We start from the raw sequence: 24,487 nt of genomic DNA on the forward strand, positions 1-24,487 counted from the left end.
TTTGAAAAGTCACTTGCTGCCAAATAGAGACAGTGAGGGTCACTTGGAAGCTATAACTCCAGCACACGGGTTTGAAGGGGGAGCCCTCTTCCCTTGGGACAAAACATCTTGAGCCCACAGAGGGGTATGGAAGTCTGCGTTGGACTCAGGGGTGCCAACGTGAATAAAACATTGGGGAGGGGCCATGATGCGGCGCGCGCACCCCACTTGAATGGCAATGCCCATCAACTTGGAGGGGGCCCCCCTCAAATATTTTGGGTGGCCCGAGGACCCCTCGGCCCCTAGGTATGGGTTCCTAGGGTCGGATCCGTTGGAAAGGCCCGTGAGCTGTGTGGGGCTCCAGGCTGCCCTGATCCCCCTCCAAAGCGCCTGCAGCTACGCTTAAGCGACGGCGCTGAGCACGGGCGGGCGGGACTCCCTCCCCTGGCCGCCTCCTTTTCCGCCCCAGGAGCCTCAGGCTCCGCCTCCTCCTCCTCCGGCAGGTGTGTTGCTCGGCGTCCTCCGGCTTCGCCGCCCGCTCACAATGCGTGGCCGCCGCCGCTGCTTCTGCGCACTGGCAAGGAGGAGACCCGGCTGGAAGGAGAAGGGGAGGCGGGGAAGGCAAGGCAAGGAGAGCGTGGGAGAAAGAGTGGCGCCTCCTCCTCCTCCTCCTCCTGCCGCCGCCGCGTACCAGCGAGTGGAGCGCAGTCGAGGTCGTCCCGCTGCCAGAAGAAGTGCGCCTTCGCTGGGCGCCTCTCTCCCTCGGGCGCCGCCGCCGCCGCGGCTCCTCCTCAGAGCAGCCCGGGGACAAAGCGGGACGCGGCGTCTCCTTGAGAGGTGAGCGCGCGCGGGAAGCCCGGCGGGATTAGGTCGCGGCGCTCGCTCGCTCGCTCGGGCAGCTGAACCACCGGCTCATGGGCCTTCAAGGGGGGTGGGTGAGGGGTCCCCTTACAAATATATGCATAATGTTCTGCTGGTGACGTTGGTCGGAAGGACACGGGGCGGAGGGGACGGCGGGCCCTGCTCAGCAAGAGGCGGCAGCAGCTGCAGCAGCAGCGCCTCAGCCGGGCTAATTGCCCCAGTGCCGCAGGCAAAAAAAAAAGTCCACTTGAGTTCTGCGGCTCGTGAAGCGGAGCTTTCTGGGCTGCCCCTCAGCCAATAACGAAGGGGGTTCTCTCCCCCCCCCCGCCCCGTCTGCGCTGCCCGGTTGCCAGGGCAACCTCAAACAGCGCCTTAGAGAGGCCGGCGCCACTGCTGCAGCCCTCGCGTGCGGTTTCAAGTTGACTCGCAGGCGGCTCGGTTTCTGCGGAGCCTGTTGGGGAGCGCGGGCTCGGGGGGAAGGGCAGCGCCACGGAGGAAACGGGCCGGGGTGGGGGGGGGGAGGCGGGAAGAGTTACGCTGTCTCGAATGTGTTTGGGATGGCAGTGTTGCTTTTCCTGTTGGTTTTGTGCCATGCAAAAGGAGGGGGGCGGGTTTGGCAGGTGCTGCTTGTCCCGTTGAGCAGGAGGTGAGGAAATGCCGCCGTTTTCCATTCTGCGCGACTATTGAAGGCACAAAGGCCGCCTCTTAGCGTTCGCTCCCTGCCTGTAAGAATACAAGGCTGCATAATAGCGGGGAGCAGAATTGCTTCAGGGGAGGGGTTCAATCCACAAGTGGTTTACCACGGTTCTTTCGTTTCTCTGCAACCCTTTAGATGAGGGAGGTGCTGGCTGACTACAACTCCCATCATCAGGGGCCCTTGGCTGTGCTGCCTGAGGGTGATGGGAGTCCCAGTGAAGAACATCTGGACAGGTTCCCCTATCACCGTTTCAGATTATTCTTCTGCTTTCGGGGAGTGTGTGCTCTGTACTTTCCAATCTTCAGGTTGCTTAACAGGAAAAGGGACAAAATTGTTAGGTGATTTATGAACCTGTGCATTTCAATACCTTTCAGTGCATAAATGGCCAGGTGATGCTGTTCATCGTTGTGTGGTGGACAAAGCTTATTTTTATGAATTTCTATTAAATAAAAAATATTTAATTTTTTTAAAAAATGAATTTCTGTCTTTCATAGAGCCATTAAAGGACACAGCAGACCTGCTGGAAAATGTGCCAACCCTATATGAACTATTCTTCTACTTGAGTTTCTTTTTGTGATTACTTAAAAACTGTGCAGGACTGAATTTAATGTTTTCTATAGTTATACGTCACTTGGTCATTTGAAACTAGGCTGTTACCTTGCTATTATTTTAGTGTCTGAGCAAAGTTTAAATTGTTACCAAGGTGGTTTTTAAAAAAATTACTTGGTGTGTAAAAGATCTCATTTAATCTTTTTAAGATTATATATTTCAGTGCAAATAATACCCAATGTTACTGGCATTGAAATATATAATATTAATCCTTGCAGTACAATTATATGCCTATTTATTTGGTAATAAGTCCCATTGTGTTCAGTAGAAGTTATATGTTAGTAAGGGTGTTTAGAATAGCAGCGTTAGGTTTTTAAGTAGGTAGCATTTAAGATCCCAAGGGAAAAAGTTGCTATGAGAGTGTGCTGTGCTAATTGTTTAGCCTTCTGCTGCTACCCAATCTCCATAAAGCTTATTTTGTTCTCTTTCAGTGAAATCAGGTGGCAGTGACGACTTATATCTCCTTGTTGTCATAGGGGTCCCTAAGGACCCAGAGTACCAGCAGTTAATTATGAGAATTCTGACAAATATTATTTATATTTTATGATAACACTGATTAAAAATGTAACTTAATTTAATTTTATTATTGTTCAAGGGAATTAAGTGTGGAAAACCTAGTGCATCCATTTTGCCGAGGCAGAAACCTGGAATGAAGTTAGCCTAAGGTGACTTTTTTCCCCCCACATGCAAAAATATATGCATGAGTAGTTCATTGCATGCACAGATCACCAGCCAGCCCTTAATCAGCTGACCCACTTTTTGAATTGAGGGGTGTTTGAAATATGGGTCAACTCAGTATGAGCTGCCTAACTGTCTGGACAAAAGGTAAATCTTTCAGAATAGACTCCTGCCTAAAACGTTCCGTTTCAATTCTGATTCTTCTGTCAGGTCAAAATGGTGGTGTAAATCAACTCCCAGGCTTGGACTAGGTAGTTAAGATAGTAAAAACACACACACACACACACACACACAGAGAGAGAGAGAGAGACAGAGACAGAGACAGAGACAGAGACAGAGACAGAGACAGAGACAGAGACAGAGACAGAGACAGAGACAGACAAGCATTGAACTAGCCAGTTTGCGAACATAAGAACAGCCTGCTGAATCAGACCAGTGGCCCATCTAGTCCAGCATCCTTTTCACACAGTGGCCAACCAGATGCCTGTGGGTAGCACACAAGGAGGACCTGAGCACAACAGCCCTCTCACCTCCCGCGGTTGCCAGCGACTGGTGTTCAGATGCGTATTGCCTCTGACAGTGAAGGCAGATCATGGCCCCCGGGCTAGTAGCTGCTGATAGTCTTATTCTCCACAAATTTTCTAATTCTCTTTTTTAAGCCAACCATGTTGATGGCTATCACTGCTTATTGTAGGAGTGATTTCCATAGGTTAACTGTGCTGTGTGAAGGAGTACTATACAGAGGTACCTCTGGATGCGAACGGGATCCATTCTGGAGCCCCATTCGCATCCAGAAACAAACATAACCTGCGTCTGCATGTCTGCATGTGCACGGGGTGTGATTCGGCGATTCCGCACATGTGTGTGATGTCATTTTGAGTGTCTGTGCATGCATGAGCAGCAAAACCCAGAAGTAACGTGCTCCATTACTTCCGGGTCGCCGTGGAGCGCAACCATAAAATATTCATCCCGAAGCTACTTCAACCCGAGGTATAACTGTACTGAATTTTGAAAGCTGAGCCTCATATCGGCCGTGGTTAGTTGCATGGATACTAAAAGCTGACACTTTAATTTTACAGATGCCCAAGGTAATTACTGAACTAGAATTAAGTGGCGCTGTGGGTAAAACCTCAGCGCCTAGGACTTGCCGATCGCATGGTCGGCGGTTCGAATCCCCGCGGCGGGGTGAGCTCCCGTCGTTCGGTCCCAGCTCCTGCCCACCTAGCAGTTCGAAAGCACCCTTAAGTGCAAGTAGATAAATAGGTACCGCTTTATAGCGGGAAGGTAAACGGTGTTTCCGTGTGCTGCTCTGGTGCCGGTTCGCCGGAGCAGCGTCGTCACGCTGGCCACGTGACCCGGAAGTGTCTGCGGACAGCGCTGGCTCCCAGCCTCTAGAGTGAGATGAGCGCACAACCCTAGAGTCTGTCAAGACTGGCCCGTACGGGCAGGGGTACCTTTACCTGTACCTAAATAAGTACCCTGTTCCCCCCCGCCAACTGTCAACTTGCTTTGTTCCGCCTGTGACAGTTCCTGGGGAAGACATTAAGAATATAGTTGCCATATGTCCTCTTTTTCCAGGACACATCCCTTTTTTCATGGCTAGAGTCATCATAGCGATCCATAGTTATAAGTAGAAGTTGACAAATGCGTCCTCTTTTTTGATCTTCACAATATGGCAACCCTAATTAAGAATTAAGGTGTTAAGAATGTCATTCTTTTAGCGGATGCTTTGCTTTCCCATGGTCCCGTATAACAATTATTGCCCAGTATATACTGGATATAAACTAACCTCTGTGTAAGCTTTATGTAAGCAAATTAGAATGAATGCTCAATAAATAGGCCATCTGAATGGGCCCTAAGTTTCTCTCCTGGGTATGGAGAGAAAATCAACAACCTGCCTCTGTAGTTCTCTCCTGAAAGTTGCCTGTTTAGGACATGTTTTACCCTTTTCTAGGAATATTTTAAATTTATCAATTACAAAGATTTCTCATTGGAGGAGGGAGGAGAATCCCTGCCATAAGCAGGATGCCTTTGCTCTGTGTAGGGAACAGAATCCAATTTGAATCTGTTTAGCACTCAGTAAATCAAAAGGCACAAGGTGGAACAGAAGTTTCTAGTTCAGCGCCTTCAGGGAATGACTCATCAGGACAGTGCCTTTTTCTAGGGCTGCTCAAGGGTACGCAATACTGACACCTTTCCCTCTCCAAATGTTTAAAGTGTGGCACTTACTGTAACAACTTCATGGTGAGTACCGGCACTATTTTTTTCTAAAAAGAAAAGCAACCGCACTGCACCAGGAAGAACTGTAGTTGCTGCCAACCTGCTTTCCAGTCCAACCATGGCTAGGCAACCCAGAAGGTGTTTGGTATCTAAAGCTGATGAGGCTCCACCTGCAATACTCCCCTTGTTCATGTTCCAGCATGGGTCATCCACCAGAGTTTCGATCTCCAAACCAGGCCAAATTGGTTGCATCCAGATATACCTTGAGTTGAGACACTGCTACATGCTCTCATTATAACCTGTCTCTGACCTGTCACTGAAGCCATCAATAGTATCTCCCCCCACCCCACCCAGTTCAAAATATCAAATAAAGTACATGTTCTGTTACATAAACATGGATATGTTTCAAATCACATAGAGGGAGAAAGTAGGATGCATGTCTGATTTTTAATAGTGAAAGAGGCACACAGTGCCAAACCCTTTCCCACCCACAGCCCACTCCCCTATAGACCTTTCCAATGCCCCCCCTTTAGCAGAATTCCCAATACCAGACATTAACTTGACTGGCCAAAAGAGAACTTGGAGAGGGGTCACGATTGCTAGCTCTCCAATGCTCAGCTTGCTCTGAACCCTGCTCACCTCTTCTGTTCTCTCACACCAATCCAAATACTAATCATTGCTGTCCGATTGGGATGGAAAGAAGACCCATGCAGACAGAGAAGGCCCAACATAAAGGTCCAAGCAAACATTGCAGCCACAGAGCTCATTTTGTTCAGCAAGTGAGCATGGAGGGGAGTCTGGCAATCACCCTAACATTGCCGTGAGGCATCCATTGGCAACGCATTGATGGCTCCAGAGTTAAAAGAATCAGGTAGCTAGTGACAGAGAAGATTTTCCTCTGCCAGAGATCCAGGGGAGCTGCTGCCAGACAGAACAGACAATAAATAGTGGCCGAGGTCTGACATGGAATAAGGCAGATTCCTGTAAATGAAGTCAGGTGATACTTGCTTCTTCTCAGGGGTTATTTCCTTAGTTCTGTATAGTTCAAAACACTGTACGCAGAAGTACATTTCCCAACCACTTTCCAGGCAACTGCTGTGTTCTCTCTGTTGAGCAGTGGCACCTTGGAGTTGTGGTTGTGGTGGTTCTTGCTGTGATTTGATAACTCTGAATAAGTATCACATGAATAGGGGGAAGTCATACTCCTGTTCTGTCCACACCGGCACAGGAAGATCACTTCCTAATTTTTCATGTAGCCTAGTATTCATTTACTTTGACTGGCACTGGCTCTTCAGGATCTCAGACAGAGGTATTTCCCATTACCTGCTACATTTTGAGGTGGAGATATTAAGTAACCTCTCTATTTTTGACAAGATGAATTAGAGCAGCTATGTAAGTGCTGTTGACATCCCTCCCCCCACTCTGTTCTGTGTCCTTTGCCTCCTTTTTTCTTCTCTGTGCCCTGCTTCCATCTGCGGACAGGCAGCTCCCATAGTAGTGCACTGTCTTCCATACAGGATTGCTAACATTACTTGGCCTGCCATATTTTTTAATGGTCTTCCTCTGGTTCCCTTTAACAGTACCTAGACATGCAGAAATGTAACAATACTTTTCTTGCCATGAAGCTAAGGGGCTAGGAAAAAGGCTTCGCCTGCTAAGTATATGTGTTCAGGTATCATTAAATGTACAGGAGCAAGATTTGTTGTTGTTTTAAAAAGTGGGGAGAAAGTAGCAGTCCTTTGTATGTGGTGTAATTTAAGTGGAAATTCTAATGATTATTTGATTAGTTTTCCTACTGCGGTTCTTGCATTGATGTTTTGAGTTACTGTTGCTTTGAGTATATGCTGTTTAAATATATTTTGTAAACTCTCTTGGCATTTGATAATAAAGGATACTATGTATGAGATTTCCCTTCACTTTTCATAGGCGATGAACAGGACATTCTATCTAAATACAACCCCCACCCACCAAAAAAAGCAATTGTCAGTACTATGTTTGACCATAAATTTCATTGGCTTTGAAGTTGGGAAGATGGAAATAGACCTTCAGCTGTCTTCCTACACCTGAGATCCTGTTTGGCAGCAAATTCACAAAAGCACAAAAATGATGTTTGCTTTAGCCACTCTTATTTCAATTTTTGAAGACAGTTTGGTGATTCCTAGTTCTTGCGTGCAGTAATACAATTTTGAAACTTATAGTCAAACAGCAGTTAACTTGATGGACATTATATAAAAAGAATTCATAACATTAGTGGGCAGGTTGGTGTCCTTATTACGTCTAAAACATTTCCCATCACTGTGTGCTTTATCCTGAATAAATGTAGACAGATTCCTGGCTTTTTCTAACTCTTGGCAATAAAATGAGCAAGTGAATCCAACTGGAACTGTTGCAAATGTTTAAATTCACGAGGTTTAAATTCTATTTCAGTTGTGTACAGTATAGATCTTAACATACTTAACACCCTCCAGCACTGACTATGCGCTTAAAAATAACACAAAAACAGTTTTAGCTTTCTGGTTCTCCCCACTGTGCTTTTAAATCTTTCCTGTGTTGTTGCTGAGAATATTCAATGCCTGTCACCTGTATGACTTTCAGCAATAAAATAATTAAAACAAAGCTTTAAAAAAATAGAAGGGCATTTTGTTTGTTGTCTCTCTCTAAAGCAAATAAGGAAGGAATATTTGTGCTTTCTAACAAATCAGTTACACTACAGCTCCTAGTGGTTTTGAAAGATTGAAATTGCTCAGTGTTTTTGTTTCATGGGATGTGCTGTGCCTGTGGGTTTGTAGCTTTAATCTGGTCATAACGTCCTTCCTGGAGCAGAATGTGCTTTTTAAGTCAGCCCACCCTTTCCAGGGCAGTGTTTGCTACTGCTGTGTAGTAGATCAAAGCAGCTGGAATCAAATATTCTACATGGGAATGCTTGGGCTTATTAAAACAGTAATTGCTGGTCGTGCTGACATTATCAATAGAGTGCAACCCTGAAGGTAGTGCCTCTGTGAACTTTCTCGGTTTTAAAATTGCTGGCACATAGTGCAAAATGCTGATTTTGGGGCAGAACCCATTTGCATCTGCTACGCAGCATAAACATATTATTATGTTTAATAGAATGATGAAAGTGATGGTGTGATGGATGGTGGGGGCTGCACAATTATGGGATAAATACGTAGAGTGAGACCACCTCATCTCTCAGACAACAATCCCTTCTGAAAGGTGAAAAATAACTTGGATTCACAATGCTTGAAGTTGTCAGCTCTGCTTTTCTCTTTGCTAGCTCCTTTTAGTCTTGGTCTACATATAAAATAAAATGAAGTGATAGATTTTTGGAGGACATAGGTTGAAGTATAAACCTCCCAGTGAGGGGCACAGTTTTTGAATGTTTCCCCACATGAAACACAAACAAAATTCTGTATGAAGGAAACTAAGTATATGGATTCTAGCTCAGTCCTTTTGTTGCGGTACTTGCTTTCTGTTTGCAGGGACACCTTTACTATACTCTGAAATGGTTTATTCAAGCGGTAGCCAATGCGGGGGCCCTTCCAATAGTTATGGACTAAAACTCCCATCAGCCTGCACAGTGGATGATGGGAGTTGTAGTCTAGCAACATATGGAGATACCAAATTGGCTATCTCTGGTTTAGTGCATTCTGCCATTTCACTGTGTTTCATATGTGGAGCATTCTCAGATGTGAGGACGAGAATGACATTGAAGAGCTTCCTGTTGTATTTATGAGAATAAATATTATTTTTTAATGTAAAACTTATCAGTTGTGCAGATCGCTGGATATCTATAGCCTCTGGCCATATGGTTAGGTTAAGCCTTATGGTCTGCATGCGTACATATGCATATTCACTGCTTAATTTTTCTGCACTTGAGGCATGAACCCATTTCAAAACATGCTGGTGCTGAAAGACTTCTGTTCTGGAACGTGGAAAACAAGGGAGGCTGGAAACACTGTTTCACCTTTGCTTGAAGGGAAGCTTCAAAATAAACATCTGCAGACACACTTAGTAAGGCTCATGTGGGAACAATTACTGATGGACTTGCATCATCTGACTCTCTGGCTCTATCTTTTTGTTGCCACTCCTTGTTGTATCCAGTCCTCCTCTAACTGCGGCTTAGACTTTTTGGTTACTAGACAGATATGGGCTGTGAGGTGAACTGGTAAAAAAATGAAGAGCACTCAGAATATGAGTTTAATTGGCAACCCAATAGGGACTATGGAATCTCTGCAATAACCCTCCAGTTCTTGGATTAAAATGCCTCTGCAAAATTTCCTGCAGGGTTGTTGTTGTTTTTTGGGGGGGAGATTTAAATAAACAGCCCTTAAATCAGATTTTAAAAATTTGAAGCTATAATGCTCATGCTTTTGCTCAACTAAGACTTCAGAAGGTTAAAACTGTTTGGAAGTGTACTGAAATAATTTTTGGAAAAGATGCCACGCAGACAGAAAATTGTCCAGCAGTGTGTATGGAATAAATAATGCTTTTCAGATTTCCTAGAGTCCTGAGACTTGTGTCAGCTACACATTGTATGTCATAGGTTTTCCATTTAGCACAAACCCGGACCCTGGCTTTGTGCTAAATGGAAAATTTAATCTCACAATTTGTTAACCTCCTGTGAGCGGACAAGGAAAGTTAGTTGTATTTTTCCCTGGTGAAAGCAAGAAAAATATGATAATATGATGGTATATTTAATCAGGTGGAGCATATGAATCGAGTTTGTGAAAGGGACAAGTCAATATTGGATTTTAATGTAGTCTTGTTGGTTCTTAATTATGCACTTTGTCCTGTGGATTTGTTTAATGATTATTGATTTTGCTATAATCTGTATTAATTAGGTATTTCTCTTCCTGTTGGAATATTTTTGTTTCTCTTTTGTATTTGCAAACCATTTTTGAATGGTGCTCTAATATTTTTTGATGAATTGTTTAGTGGAATCTTATCTAACACTTGTATTAGTTATGCATCATATTAAGTATCTGTTGTGCTGTAACTATTGAGTTATTGCAGACTATTTTTTCTGGGCTGGCTTTTTTAATATTGTAACACAATATCAGCTTCATGTAAAGCATCTGAGCACACATGGAAAGTAGTATACACATAAAATTAACACTGACAAATTGGAAGCTATGCACCAATCAGGCAATGAGTATTCTACTAAAGCTACTTCCTGTATCTTAATTTGCACCCACAAAAAAGTATCTAGGGTTTTATTATTAGTATGGCTCCATTATGTCATCAAATTGTTGCAGCCAGTCTGTTCCATTAATAAGAGATGTCGATATCCTTTGCCACATATATTGATTATTTTTGAAGTGGTGGGTTTTCTGTACAGTGAACAAAAGTTTGGGCTTTTAATTCTAATTATTATTTGTTTTCTTCCTTTTCTCTGCAGCTGGAATGTGCACTGTTTTCCCTATACTTTTTTAAGAAGCAAGAGGTTCAGAAGGGCAAAGCTGAAGGATGCCGTCTGAGGTGTGCCTCAGGTATAGTTCATGGAGCTGTCCTGCCAGTTTCCATCGAGTGTGCGTTCATTCACTGTATGCTAGCCTAGAGGATGGCAAATTGCATACATAAATATTACATCAAAATGACTGTGCCGAGACATGTCCAGGAGGATTTACTTTTTGCTCTTGTGTTAGGCTTCTGTGTGGTTTTTTCTCTGCAACTTACCCCCATAGAAATATTTATGCATGGTGTAAAACAGGCTTCCTCAACCTCTGCCCTCCAGATGTTTTTGGCTTACAACTCCCATGATCCCTAGCTAGCAGGACCAGTGGTCAGGGATGATGGGAATTGTAGTCTCCAAACATCTGGAGGGCCGAGGTTGAGGAAGCCTGGTGTAAAAGATTTGCTCCTTCTGTGATTTCTCAGCTCATTTGCATGTTGAGCATCCTAACGCAAAAAAATTGCCTTCCTGTCAGTGCTGAAGCAGGTAAAGACAGAAAACTGAGTAGCATTGTGTTGATCCTCATGGGCTCAGCCAGTAGATTGCCATTTAAACTTTGGGGACAGGTTGTTTTTATTGTCATTGATGATGAACAATCAAGGAGAAAGAACAGTGAGATTCTCTCCATGTGTCCCTCCCCAAATTGATTTGATTAAGGCAATTAAATTGGTTGTGATGGTTACTGTGATGGGATTATGTATCAGACAGCAGGAGGTCATTTTTATAGAGTAATTGCTCTGATAACTATATCTTTACATATTTCACATGTAATTCTATGCATGCTTCTTAAAAACTAAAAGAGAAAGAAATATGAACTCTGAAACACCCCCTGCCCTTTCAAGCTCTGTATCAAATAAAGTCACACCTCTCAAACTATTCAGTTCACAAAATTAGGCTCAGATTCAAACTAACACATTTTCACTTGATACCTTAGCACACTTATCTGTCTGTAGGATATTTATAATAACATTTGTGTGCATGTAGTAGAAAGCAGAAGAGCCATTTTATTTGAATATAATGTTCCAACGTAGGCTTTTCATCTGAATGACAGAGCAGAGAATTTCAAAATAGTATTTTTGCTGTCAGAATACTGTATAGGAGGCTCTGCATCTTTCTTCTTCTTCTTCCTTTTTTAAAGTGCTGCCACAAATTGTCAGTTATATCAAAAGAAGTCAGTAATATATTTAGAAAGATATTCTAGCGTATGGACACTTTAACAGTTTTGTGTGTTGGGAGGTTATATCTGATTTAGGATTACCAAACTATGTAAAACCTTTTTCCCAAATCATGCATGAACATTAATTTTTTTATGGTAAGGAGTCAAATATTTCAACCCTTCCAAGCGGCCCTTTTATTTGAGAATCTTGATATGAGTGGTTGGAAATGATTGGGAATATAAAGTGAATGGAGGAAAAGAAACTAAATCCTTGCACACCTCATGTGTTGGTGTCCCAATAAGTCCACATACATGTAACAATTTTGTGAAAAGGACATACTAAGCTTTTCAGACTTGCCCGCCCCCCCCCCCCCCGCTATAATTGTTTAGCTACATAATTGGGACTGGGGACTCTCATATCTGTTTTAACAGCCATTTGGATGTTTTATTTTCTGATTAGACAATAGTGCCTCTGCCTGTCTAGTGGGGATATTTGTTTTGTTCATGTGTAGGTCTCCCTAACTCAAAGTTCAGGATGGAACATTAGCTTATTTATTCAACTTTGCACAAGTGCTTGGTGTGGATTAAACTACTGCTAACTTCTTACCTATGTCTTCAAAACCTTCTGTGGCCTTGGCTCTCCTTGTCTTTCTGCTCTTATATCCCCTGACAGGTCCCTTCCTTTGACCTTTGCTATTCAAGCGCCACCACCCTCAGCAAGATTCCCTGCTGTCTGAAGTGGCTCCACCCATTTCTCTTTGTTGACCCTTTTGCCTGGAACTGCCTCCAAGAACGCCTCTATGTGATCTACTCCCCTATTTCCTTGTAGTTTCTACTCAAAACTCGCCATTCCCAAGAAGCATTTGGATTACCTCCCTTTAGTGTAACTAAACCACTAAAGTATCTGTAATTGAAGTCATTCATTCCTTCATTTTATTTGTATGCTGCTTGCAGTTCGAAAGCACATCAAAGTGCAAGTAGATAAATAGGTACCGCTCCGGCGGGAAGGTAAACGGCGTTTCCGTGCGCTGCTCTGGTTTGCCAGAAGTGGCTTAGTCATGCTGGCCACATGACCTGGAAGCTGTACGCCGGCTCCCTCGGCCAGTAAAGCGAGATGAGCGCCGCAACCCCAAAGTCGGTCACGACTGGACCTAATGGTCAGGGGTCCCTTTACCTTTACTTCCTACAGAAAAATCATGCTCAGAGCGGTTTGCGACAAAGAAACAGGGATGAATTTCAAACAAACACTACCAAATTTCATAACAGCATAGCAGAACAATAAAAGAGTAACAATTCCATAGTAACATAGGAAAGCAATAACGTAGTAACAAGTTCATAATAACAAGGCAAAAACAGTAAAATAGAAACAATTTTGTAATAATATTGCAAAGTAGTAACAATGTCATAAACATAGCACAACAAAAATAAAACGACATATAAAACATTTCTATACAGTGGAACCTTGGTTCTCGAACTTAATCCATTCCGGGAGTCTGCTCAACTCCCAAAAGTGTTTGAAAACCAAGACGCAGCTTCTGATTGACTGCAGGAGCTTCCTGCACTCAAGCGGAAGCTGCGTTGGATGTTTGGCTTCCAAAAAACGTTAAAAACCGGAACACTTACTTCCGGGTTTTCGGCATTCGGGAGCCAAAACATATGAGTACCAAGGTGTTTGAGAACCAAGGTACGATTGTACTATAAATAGAACACTATGAGTTAAACAACGTGCAGCAACCAGTAGCAAAAATAACAAGGGAGCAACACAGTTTCTCCTTAGTTGCTCACAGTCCCTCTCCTGCAGCAGGTTCTTATAAGGCAGGCATGGCCAAACTTGCCCCTCCAGCTGTTTTGGGACTACAGTTCCCATCATCCCTGACCACTGGTCCTGTTAGCTAGGGATGATGGGAGTTGTAGTCCCAAAACAGCTGGAGGGCCAAGTTTGGCCATGCCTGTTATAAGGCTTCGAAGGGTAAAGAGTGGGGTAGTTGGAAACATGCCTCCCATGATGTTCCTAATCACCTATTCCCCTCCCATTGCTCCCAATCACACCTTCCCATTTTCCTTAGCCTCTGTTGCTTACCTGTCCCTGCCACACCTGCTCCTTATATATGATGCTACATGAACTATGATGTGAACTTGCGCCTCAGTTCTTCAAGAATTTGGACATCTCGTATTATTTGTGTTTATTTACAAACAGACAGGTTGCACATAGGTACAAAAAAGGGGCAGCCAAAATGGTGTAGCCACACTTAGAATACTGTGCACAGTCCTGGTCATCTCACCTCAAAAAGGATGTTGTAGAGCTGGGAAAGGTTCAGAAAAGAACAACTGAAATAATCAGAGAGATAACAGCAACAATCCTATGAGAAAAGGTTACAACATTTGGCACTTTCACTTTAGAACATAGGCAAGTAAGTGATGATATGATAGAGGTGTATAAAATTATGCATGGTGAAGAGCAAGTGCATAGAGTGAAGTTTTTCCTGCCTCTTTCATAACACTAGTCATCCATTGTACCTAAATATTTGAAGACTTGGGCCAGACATCTTCATTCAGCACACAGTGAAAACGATGGAATTTGCTATCGTAAGAGGCAGCGACGGCCACCAACTTGGATGGCTTTAAAAGAAGATACAACAAATTCATGGAGGGTAACAGTGTCAGTGGCTGCTAGTCACTATTCTATGTTCTACCTCTACTGTCAGAGGCAACATGCTCTAAATATGTCTACCCAATTGTTGGGAAGCACGTGTTGAAAGGCTGCTGTTGCACTCATGCCCTGCTTGCAGAACTTCTCGTAGGGATCTGGTTGGACACTGGGAAAAACAGGATGCTGGATGAGTTGGGCCTTTGGTCTGAACCAGCAGAGGACTGCTGAAGATATGAGCCTTCCAAAAGTCTCTGGCCATTTAATTATTTCTGCAAAAGGCAGTCATTCGGTGCCAATCCTCATTTAAGAAAGTGAATCTGTCACGCTAAATTTGCCTAACTGGCTTCTTACACTGTTGGCCCCAGCAATTGTGGATCTTCTACAGTTAAAGTCATTAGGCTGAGAGGGCTGGGAGGGATCCTAGTAAATTGGATTAATCCTCAGTTTACAACAATAATATGCCTATTTTTATAGCTAGGACAGTTGAAGCTGTGAGGTAACGGCCACATTGTGAATGTCTTGCAGAGTGATGCTGTTGTACATAAAGATTTAAGTCCATCTTTATATTGTGGGCCATAATGATAGCCCTGCCACACTGTGATGCTATAGACCTTTGGTTACGGGGAAATAATAATAAACCCATTTCCAACCTGTGTCAATAGTACCAAATCATCCTACTTATAATCCTACTCTCACTTCAGAGTTTGATTCAATTCAGTGGCACTTTTTTTTGGTCTTGAGTAAATATGCAGGATTGTATGCTTGACTGACGTAATTAGAAATGAAAAAGTAGAAAACATATGCATGCCTTTCACTCTTGGTATTTTCATGCTTGCGAGTGTGATTATTTCTTTGTCTTTTGCAGTTTTCAAGATATGCTGACTGGCCAGAGGCTTTGCCAGTCTAGTTCTCATAATGATGCTGTCTTGGCTGCTCTGAACCAGCAAAGAAGTGATGGGATCCTCTGCGATATAACTCTTATAGCGGAAGAGCAGAAATTCCATGCCCACAAGGCAGTCCTAGCAGCTTGCAGTGACTACTTCAGAGTAAGTTAATATAGTAGTATGTTTATGTCCATCAGCTCTGTTTTTAGAACACCATAGATATTTGGATAATTAGTAGTATTGAAATCTTTCCAATTTTTTTTTGGCCCATGTAAACAGTGATCATGATCTGACCAGATACTTCACAGGACAAGTTTTTTTTTTTAAATGTCTACTGAAAAGTAAGCCACATTAGGTTCAATGGGACTTAAAACTAGATATGTGAATATAGGATTGTGAAACATAACTGGGGAATTTATTTGACATATATGTAGTATTTAAAGGTAGGCATTTACATGTTTGTAGGTATGTGCTCCTGTACAGTGGTACCTCTGGTTGTGGACGGGATCCGTTCCGGAGCTCCAGTCAGATTCTGAGGTTTCCGCAACTGGAGGTGCCTGTTCTGCTCATGTGCGTGGCGCGATAGAGTGCTACTGTGTATGCGCACGCGGTGAAACCCAGAAATATACTTCTGGGTTTGCTGCATGCATATCCCGAAGAATACATAACAAGAGGGACACGTAAGTAGAGGTACCACTGTATTTACTAAATAGGGTGTGTACACAGTTGTTGGCAGTGGGTGTGAGCCTATGGCACCCTGTTCCACACTTAACACAGTCTATTTTATTTTAACTACTTTGTATCTCTTTGAGATCACATTTTGAGTTAACTTACAATATATGCTTTGTGAAGTTCTGGTTCAATAGTAGTTTTCCAATTTAAAGCATTAAGTTTTGTTTTGTTTTTTAACTTCCCTTAAGGCCTGAAAAGGCAAGTGATCTGGAAGACTGGAAGAAGACATGCCGTTGTCTTCCCTAGTTTCATTTAGGACACTTATTCCCTTCAGTAAAATTTGTAAGTTGAACACATAAAAAGCATAGTTTTGGACTCATTAGGAAACACACACACACACACACACACACACACACACCAAAATGTAAATTGGGACGCCATGTTTGTTAGAACTAACCAAAATGTCACAAGCAAATTTCAAGTGCTGCAGAGCTAGTCATCAGGCTGGATGAACTGGGCGATGTGAAATGCTGACGTGATGTTAAAGCAGATATGGGGAACCTTTGGCCCTCCAGATGTTGCTGAACTACAGTTCCCATTGTCCCAGACCATTGGCCATGCTTGCTGAGGCTGGTGGGGGTTGTAGTTCAGTACCATCTGGAGAGACAAAGATTTTCCCCCAAAAGCAACAGACTCCCCAGTTATAACAGTGTTAGGAAAGGAACACAAGATGTAATAATACCGCTTTATTCTGCTTTGGTCAGACCACACCTGTGTTCAGTTTTGGGTGCCACAATTTAAGAAGAATGTGTTCAGAGGAGGTCAACCAAGACAAGCAAGCGTCTGGAAACCAAGCATTATAAGGAACGGTTGAGGAAGTTGGGTATGTTTAGCCTGGATAAGAGGAAACTGAGAGGATATATGATAGCCATCTTCAAATATCTAAAGGGCTGTCACCTGGAAGATGGAACAAGCTTGTTTTTTCCTGCTCTGGACGGTAGGACCTGAACCAATGGCTTCAAGTCACAAGGGATTCTGACTGAACATCAGGAAGAACTTTATGATGGTAAGAGCTGAAGCAGACCTCCTCAGATGGTGGTGGACTCTCCTTCCTTGGAGGTTTTTAAGCAGAGGTTGGCTGGCCATCTGCCATGGATGCTTTAGTTGAGATTGCTGCATTGTGGGGGGTTGAACTAGATGACCCCCTCAGGGTTCCTTCCAACTCTACAATTATATGATTCTAGGATTCATTCTGTAGACTTAATTTAATTGGCCACTGCTAGATGGTTGACAGATTTCAGGTTGTGCTTTTATTTGCTTGGACAAATAAACAAATTGTGGCTGATTCCTGGCTTATAAAAAGCAAACCTAATGGATCTTTCTCCAGCACTAAACAGATCACACACATGGTAGTCTTCTGTTAGCAAAGCTGAGATTAACTGTAGGTGGTACACTAGGTAAAAGCAGCTTCAAGGTTTTCTTCGAAAATATAACCTTTTTGGGGGGGGGAAAGGTGGTACTGTGGTTAGAGGCTGTTGACAAGATTACAGTTTTTTTACTATAATATTGGAGACAAGGTAGATTTGCACTCCTCCAGAAGTAGTAATGCTTCCAGATCACAAATATTCTCCTGGGATTGCCAGGTAGCTGTGGTGGGCAGGAATGTGTTCCGCTGACTTCACTTTAGATGCCAATCCTTTCCTGGAGAAACTAGACTTGGTCTCAATCACTCAGGCACTTTGTCACCTCAGACTAGACTAATGCAATGTGGTCTGCTTTGGGCTGTTCTTGAAGAACAGTTGGTTTCATATGGTTCAAAATATAGATGGAAAGTGTCTGGTTACAACTTTTTGAAAACCTTTTTCACTTTGTTTCTGAGCTCAATTCAAGGTGCTGTTTTTTTGCTTTTAAAGCACTAAGTAGTCAGGGATCAGAATATTTACAGAACCTCACTCCTTCCTTCATATGAGGCTGCCCAGGAACTCACCTCCACCCACAAGACCCTTCTTCAGATCTTACTGTGATCAGTATGTGGGTACTTGTCATGCGGCCTTTTCAGCAATGATGTTCCCAAGATTGGTACACCTGTTTCTACCACTCCTTGTTCTTAGGTGGGTGGTGAAGATTTTTATTTAAGTGGATGCTCTCAGAACTGCTGCTGCTGTTTTGGTTTGTTGTTCTAGTCTGGTTAGTGTAGTGCTGCTTTTAAAGATGTGGTGGTTGTTGATTTAACAGCTGAATACCTTTACAGAAAGGTGGAGTAAAATAATAATAGTAGCTGGAGGAGACTCTTGAGAATTCCATGAACTGCAAGAAGATCAAACCTATCCATTCTTAAGGAAATCAGCTGAGTCCTCACTGGAAGGACAGATCCTGAAGCTGAGACTCCAGTACTTTGGCCGCCTCATGAGAAGAGAAGACTCCCTGGAAAAGACCCTGATGTTGGGAAAGATTGAGGGCACAAGAAGAAGGGGACAACAGAGGACGAGATGGTTGGACAGTGTTCTCGAAGCTACTAACATGAGTTTGACCAAACTGTGGGAGGCAGTGGAAGACAGGAGTGCCTGGCGTGCTCTGGTCCATGGGGTCACGAAGGGTCAGACACGACTAAATGACTAAACAACAACAACAATGTCCTGGAAAATATATGGAATCTTGGGCTGAGGCAGTGAGCTGTGATCTTGGCAAGAATTCGGAGCACTCAAATGACTAGTCATGGGGCTGGCAGGCAGAATCGCCATATGTTGCCTTCATCATGCCAGTTGGCATTTTAAATGTTTGCCTGAACTCTGCTTATGCCTCCGTGCTGATCTTTCACTTACAAGAAGTGGTGTGGGAGTAGTTCCACTGTGGCTTCTTCACAATCTGTTCAATAACTGTGTGCATAAGCAAACTTTGTGGGTGGGGATGAAGGCATCCTCTTGCAAATATTGCCTGGCAAGTACAAAGAAGAATCTTCGTATATAGGAAGGAACCCTATCAGTGACCTGCCTCTATGGTTTGTTCACACACATTGCACAGATAAAAAATCATGAGGAATTGCTTATCAATGAGTGTGTACCTTGAGCTTTACTGTTCAGGCTTGTGGCGAGAATGAATAGGACATGACTTTTGCCCAACCTCTTTCTTACTTCTTCTCAAAGGGGTCAAGGTTTTGAGTGCATGGGGGTCATATTGTGTTATTGAAAACCTAAAAAATTAAGCAAATAAATAAAAACTCACATCACCGTCAGCAGAAAGGGCAGTAAAACTTACCTTTCCCCAAACATAAGAATTTTTAGGTTTCAAATTTTAAAAAATTATATCCTGCTTTTAAATAACTTCCTGGTCCTTTTCTATATGTTTTGGACTACAACTTCCATCAGCCCCAACCAGCAGTTGGGAGCTATTATCCAGTACCTAGAGACACACAGATTCCTTATCTCTGTCTTGAAGCTCAAAAAATTCAACTGGGATGGGGAATGAGGAAATCCACTGCATAAAATGCTCAATGAAAAGTTGTTCTGTCTGATGTTTAAAATACTGATTTCTTAATTTGGGGATCAAAAGGAGAGAGGTCATCTTATACATATGGGGGCGTCTTATACATGGAAAAATACAGTAATATTAAAAAAAATGCACACTCTTCCCCCCGCCCCTGGCAAAAGTGGTCTGTTTTGTCTACAGAATATACTAGTGTTAAAAAGTTCACTGATCTTCAAGTTAGAAAACAGATTTAATCAGGGACATTTCTGTGTGTTCATATAATTCAGAAAATTGTTAGGCTGTAATTAACGATGGTATATCATCAGTAAACAAAAAGAGGTCACTGAATAGATACCACTGGAGGTTATGAAGTCATTAAATTGTGTTTGCAGATAATGGTTTTTATCACATTTCTTTGTTTAAAAAAGTGGATGTATCATAAATAGTTGACTTTCTGATGTATTAAAAGCACAGCCCGTATCTTCTATTTTATGCTGCAAATAAAAACCACTGTGTTTCCATTCAGGCTTAAATGGCATGGAATTTAATTAGTAACTACCATTTGCAGTACAGTTGTAAATTGTTTACATAGTGTAGTTGTAATTGTTAAGACTTTTAAACGCTTCTGTCACTACTTCATGTTGCCAGGAGTGCCCATTTAGGGTGGCTGAATAAAAAAGTGAGGGCTGGGCTCCTGCACCTTTTTATAGCTGAACAGAAGAGGGGGTTTCAGTAGATGTAGCTTGCATTTCACCTACATCTACAGAAATGTTCTCTTCTGCAGAACTATTAAAAGGTGCAGGGCCCTCCCTACTCCCATGTGATTATCTGTGGCAGTGCAGGGAGCTGCTAGAAGGTTTGCAATCCAGCAGGGATCCTAAGGATCTCACATGGGGACTGTATGTGCAGCAGCTGTGGGTTGTATGCTCACAATGGCCCATTTACAAGTCTTAGTCTATTTAACTGAAGGATGGGAGTAAAAATGCTCGCTGCAAAACAGTTATCCTGATTTTGTTATCCTCTTACTGATGGTTGGGGTAGGGTGTTTAAGGTTGAGAGATGGAGGGAGACTTGCCCAAGACCACAGAGTGATTTGGAGGGTGTTGGGGGGGCAGGATATTGCTTTTCAGTTGGAAGGGTCCAAACACAGTAGTTTTTCTGAAAGATCACAGGCTTGTCATGTATATCTGGTTATGAAATGAAACCAGTATAAATTACTTTTGGAATAAATTGCATACTGATTAATGACTGCAGTATTACTAGCTATCTTAATTAGGGAACAGCAAAGCAGCAACAAAAGTCCCTTATCTTTAATAGGAAATCCAAGTTTGATCAATGTAATGTAGACAATTTTTTCTTTTCTTTTCTTAGGCGATGTTCAGCCTTTGCATGGTTGAAAGTGGCGCAGATGAGGTGAATTTACATGGCATCACAAGCATAGGTTTAAAGCAAGCTCTGGACTTCGCATACACTGGACAGGTATAGTACTAAAATTCTTAACAAGCATATAAAACAGACCGGGTCACCTTAGAATAGATGGCACCGGGATGTTACCATGGCAACTGGCTTGGCTGGCCTTGCACCTGTTGGCTTATCTCATGCATGGGGTGATTTATGCTCATGAAGGAGATTAAACCCTTCCTCCATGTCCAGTTTCTCCAACAGGTTTGCATTTCAATTCCAGATCAACATCACACTTTCAGGAGGATGTAAAAACACATTGGCCAGGATTGAAAGAACTGCACAGCTTTCTACTTCTGTCTACAGGGGACTCTGAAAGAGCAGACCTTCATGCCACATTGCAAAGCACTTTAGAAACTGATGTGATTTTCAGATGCAACTGAGATAGCAGTATCTGGATGGTGGGGAGCCCAATAAAAATAAGAACAAAGAAAACCCAATAATCCCCTCTCCCACATCACATTTAAAAGGGCATTGGCTGTTGATCTTAATATTCAGGAGGGTCTGTAGTGAAATACAGTCTTTCAGAAATTTGGGAATTAAGGGCTAAGTGAAATAGGCTGGCCTTTGAAAAATTCAGTTATAGTCATACTCACCTTGAGCACATTTTAACATAAGTGAAATGTGCAGTCCCATGTAATCAACTGGAGTTGTGCCTTTTAAAAGACACTGTTTGTTAGGGATATGTATTGTATTATTGTAACCATGTGTGCCAAGAGCCCAGGAGGTTTTTCTACATTTGCTGGAATGCCTTCCCTGAGAGACAGCTCTTTCAAATGTTAGTAGCTGCTGTCAGAGCAGTGAGAAGCCTGTGTGCCCATGAGGTGACTCAAAACCATTGAAGTGTTAATGGTGAAGATTTCAAAGTATTGCGTGGGTGTAAGGCAGAAATGCTGTTAGCAAATAATTGGATTTGTGCATGTGCCTCCTACACACTGCTCTGAAAAGTCTTAGTCACAATAGGTTTTGGTCCATCGGTACAGTATTACCAAGGGAATAGGATATTTTCTTTCTGAAACAGAATTTCCAGTGCCTACCACTCCCACCAGTAAATAGAAAGCTCTTTTCACAACAACCCTCACTGAGATGAAAAAATTATAATGCTTTGCTCAAAGCAAACCTGAGCCTTGTACGGTCCAATATCCTACTCCTCTGTCTCAACCAGGGGAAGGGAAAAGGGGATGCCTCACTTATTATCCTTGTTCTTTTCCAATATATGTTTTGTTTTTGTTTTGATGATGATGAAGCCATTCTGTAGCCCCAACTTAATTAACTTTACCTGGAGGTAAATCATTCTAAATTTAACAGGATATGCAAAGGAGTGAGTTTATGCATATTGATTGAAATACCAAACATGCTGAGGAAGCCACCTGAAAATGCTGTCATATTGTAACTTGCAAATGGATAGTGGTCTGGCCAGCTGGCTTTTTGGGAGTTAGGGCTCAGCCAGACTTCCATTTGTGCCACATTTCTAGGCACAGGTTAGGGCTTTAAAGGTCTGTGTAGCCAGAGCTTAATAAATACTCAATTGGGGTGCACTTTAGTCTAGGGCTGGCCCGATGTACGTGAACTTTATAGGTACTTAGAATCATCAAGTTGGAAGGGTCCCTGAGGATCATCTAGTTCATCCCTCTGTAATAGAGGACTATGTAGCTGTCCCTTATGGGAATCAAACCTGCAACTTCAGAATCATCAGCACCATGCTCTAACCAACTGAGCTATATATTACAGGTCCTCTGCAGATAGCTAAATGAAGACAGTCTCAGCATTGGGAAACACATTCAAATCCATACTCAGCTATAAAGTTCACTGGATGACTTTGGGCCAGTCACTTTCTTTCAGCCTAACTTCTCTGACAGGTTTCTTACCAGGATGGAATAGTGATGACATGGGAGGTATGTAGGAAGAATGAGAGAGAGAAGACTACAATCCTATACAACAGATGTGGAGAACCTTTGGCCTTCCAGTGTTGCTGAACTACAACTCCCATCAGCCACAGCAAGCATGGCCAGAGATGATGGGAGTTGCAGTTCAGCAACATTTGGAGTGCCAAAGGATAGCAAGTCCCAAAAAAATCTACAGGACATACTGCTGAGTAGACCTCTATAGGATAATGTAAATGACCCCTGTTAATGCCCCACAAGTGCAGTACTTGGTATGCTATAGGAGACTTGCTCATTTGTTTTTAGTCAGCCCTCTGGTTCATCATCTTACAAGGAGTTAGTAAACCATGTTGGATTGTGTTGTATGTGAAACAATTTATCAGATAGGTAGTACTTTGATTATATAGGTAATGCATTCAATCTCCTTAAAATATGTGTTCTGTTATTTCTCAGTTTCCTTTATTTCTTTAAACAGCAGGAAAGTGGAACGTTCCTTTTCTGTATAAAGTGGGTTTCTTGAGACCTCTAGTGAAAACAGCTGGTGTTGCAGGATTGGATATTAAAATGGGAAAAGGAAATCTGTGTGGAAATACTTCATTATTCCTGTTCAACAGAAGCAGTGTTCATTAGAAATGATTGTTAGACACACTTGTAAGGTTATGGGAAACTCTCAATACAAAAATAGTCATCTCCCTATGAATTATATAATAATTTTTAGCAATTATATTTAGGATACTGTCTAGAGCTATTAGATCATGTTTAAAAGTGTATACAGTGGTACCTTGAGTTACAAACGGCCTCAGGTCACAAACACTTCAGGTTACAAACTCTGCTAACCTGGAAGAGTTACCTTGAGTTGAGAACTTTGCCCCAGGATGAGAACGGAAATCGTGTGCTGGCAATGCAGTGGCAGCAAGAAGCCCCATTAGTGAAAGCACGCTTCTAGTTAAGAACAGTTTCAGGTTAAGAACGGACCTCCGGAACAAATTAAGTTCATAAGTAGAGGTACCACTGTATTAAGTTATGATGTCAGGTTATGTTTTGAACCTGTCTTTAACTTTTTAGCAGTCACTGCATAAAATTTAATGCAGTCCTTTTATATTTAGCTGGTTGTTTTCTTAACTTGATCTAAGTTTGTTTATCTAGTACTTTTCATGAGGTACTGTTGATGGCTGCTGCATTTGACCAAAGATCAGCCTTAAAAGATCAGGCTTGCAGTTTGGGAGTGACTGAGCCAACCTTGATACTGAAAGCCCCTGTTGAATGTTATGCCTTTTGCCAGCTAAACCTAGTGCACCAGCTACAACAGAAGTGGCCAACATGGTTCCTTCCAGAGGGTTTTGGTCTCCAACTTCTATCAGCACCAGCTGGTATGGCCAATGGCCAGGGCTGATGAGAGTCCAGTAACATCTGAAAAGGCACCATGTTGACTACCCCTGAGCTACAACTTCTCCAGGACAGAGATAGCTTATCAGAATGATCCATAGGCTGTTAATTCCAGGTAGGTTACCACAGTGCAGGGATTCCTTTGACATCTCATAAACTTCTTTTAGTTCAGAACACAGCTGTCTGGTTCCTTCCTGGCACTTTGTGACCTGATTGCCGAATAGAGAGACAGACACAGAAGCTGGGTTGAACTAGGGGCACTTCAGTTAAGAGTAAAACCCATAAAAAACCCTGTTGAGTGAAAACATTATTGCAGGAGCAAACCTGAACCTGAACAACAGCAGTCACTGGGGAGACCAAAACTCCTGCCTGCAGGAAGGGGAGGCAAGGCTGTCAAGCCTGCCTCTCATTCCCAGGTCACCCCATGACGGTGA

At 42.7% G+C, this 24,487-nt stretch overlaps 1 protein-coding gene across 2 annotated transcripts in view; it reads left to right on the plus strand.

Moving 5' to 3' along the window:
- Positions 1-474: 474 nt before the first annotated feature.
- The window catches only part of KLHL32 (kelch like family member 32), a 66,754-nt gene continuing 42,741 nt past the window's right edge, over positions 475-24,487 (plus strand). The window contains exons 1-4 of one of the 2 annotated variants that reach the window (XM_083608366.1): positions 475-816; positions 10,443-10,533; positions 15,168-15,348; positions 20,695-20,802. In XM_083608366.1, coding sequence (XP_083464492.1) covers positions 10,511-10,533; positions 15,168-15,348; positions 20,695-20,802 — 312 coding nt within the window. In that variant the 5' untranslated portion in view covers positions 475-816; positions 10,443-10,510. The remainder of the gene's footprint in view (positions 817-10,442; positions 10,534-15,167; positions 15,349-20,694; positions 20,803-24,487) is intronic. The other variant, XM_083608367.1, reaches the window with a different exon arrangement.

The sequence above is a fragment of the Podarcis filfolensis genome (assembly GCF_964270895.1).
Source record: "Podarcis filfolensis genome assembly, chromosome: 3".
Classification (NCBI taxonomy): Eukaryota; Metazoa; Chordata; class Lepidosauria; order Squamata; family Lacertidae; genus Podarcis; species Podarcis filfolensis.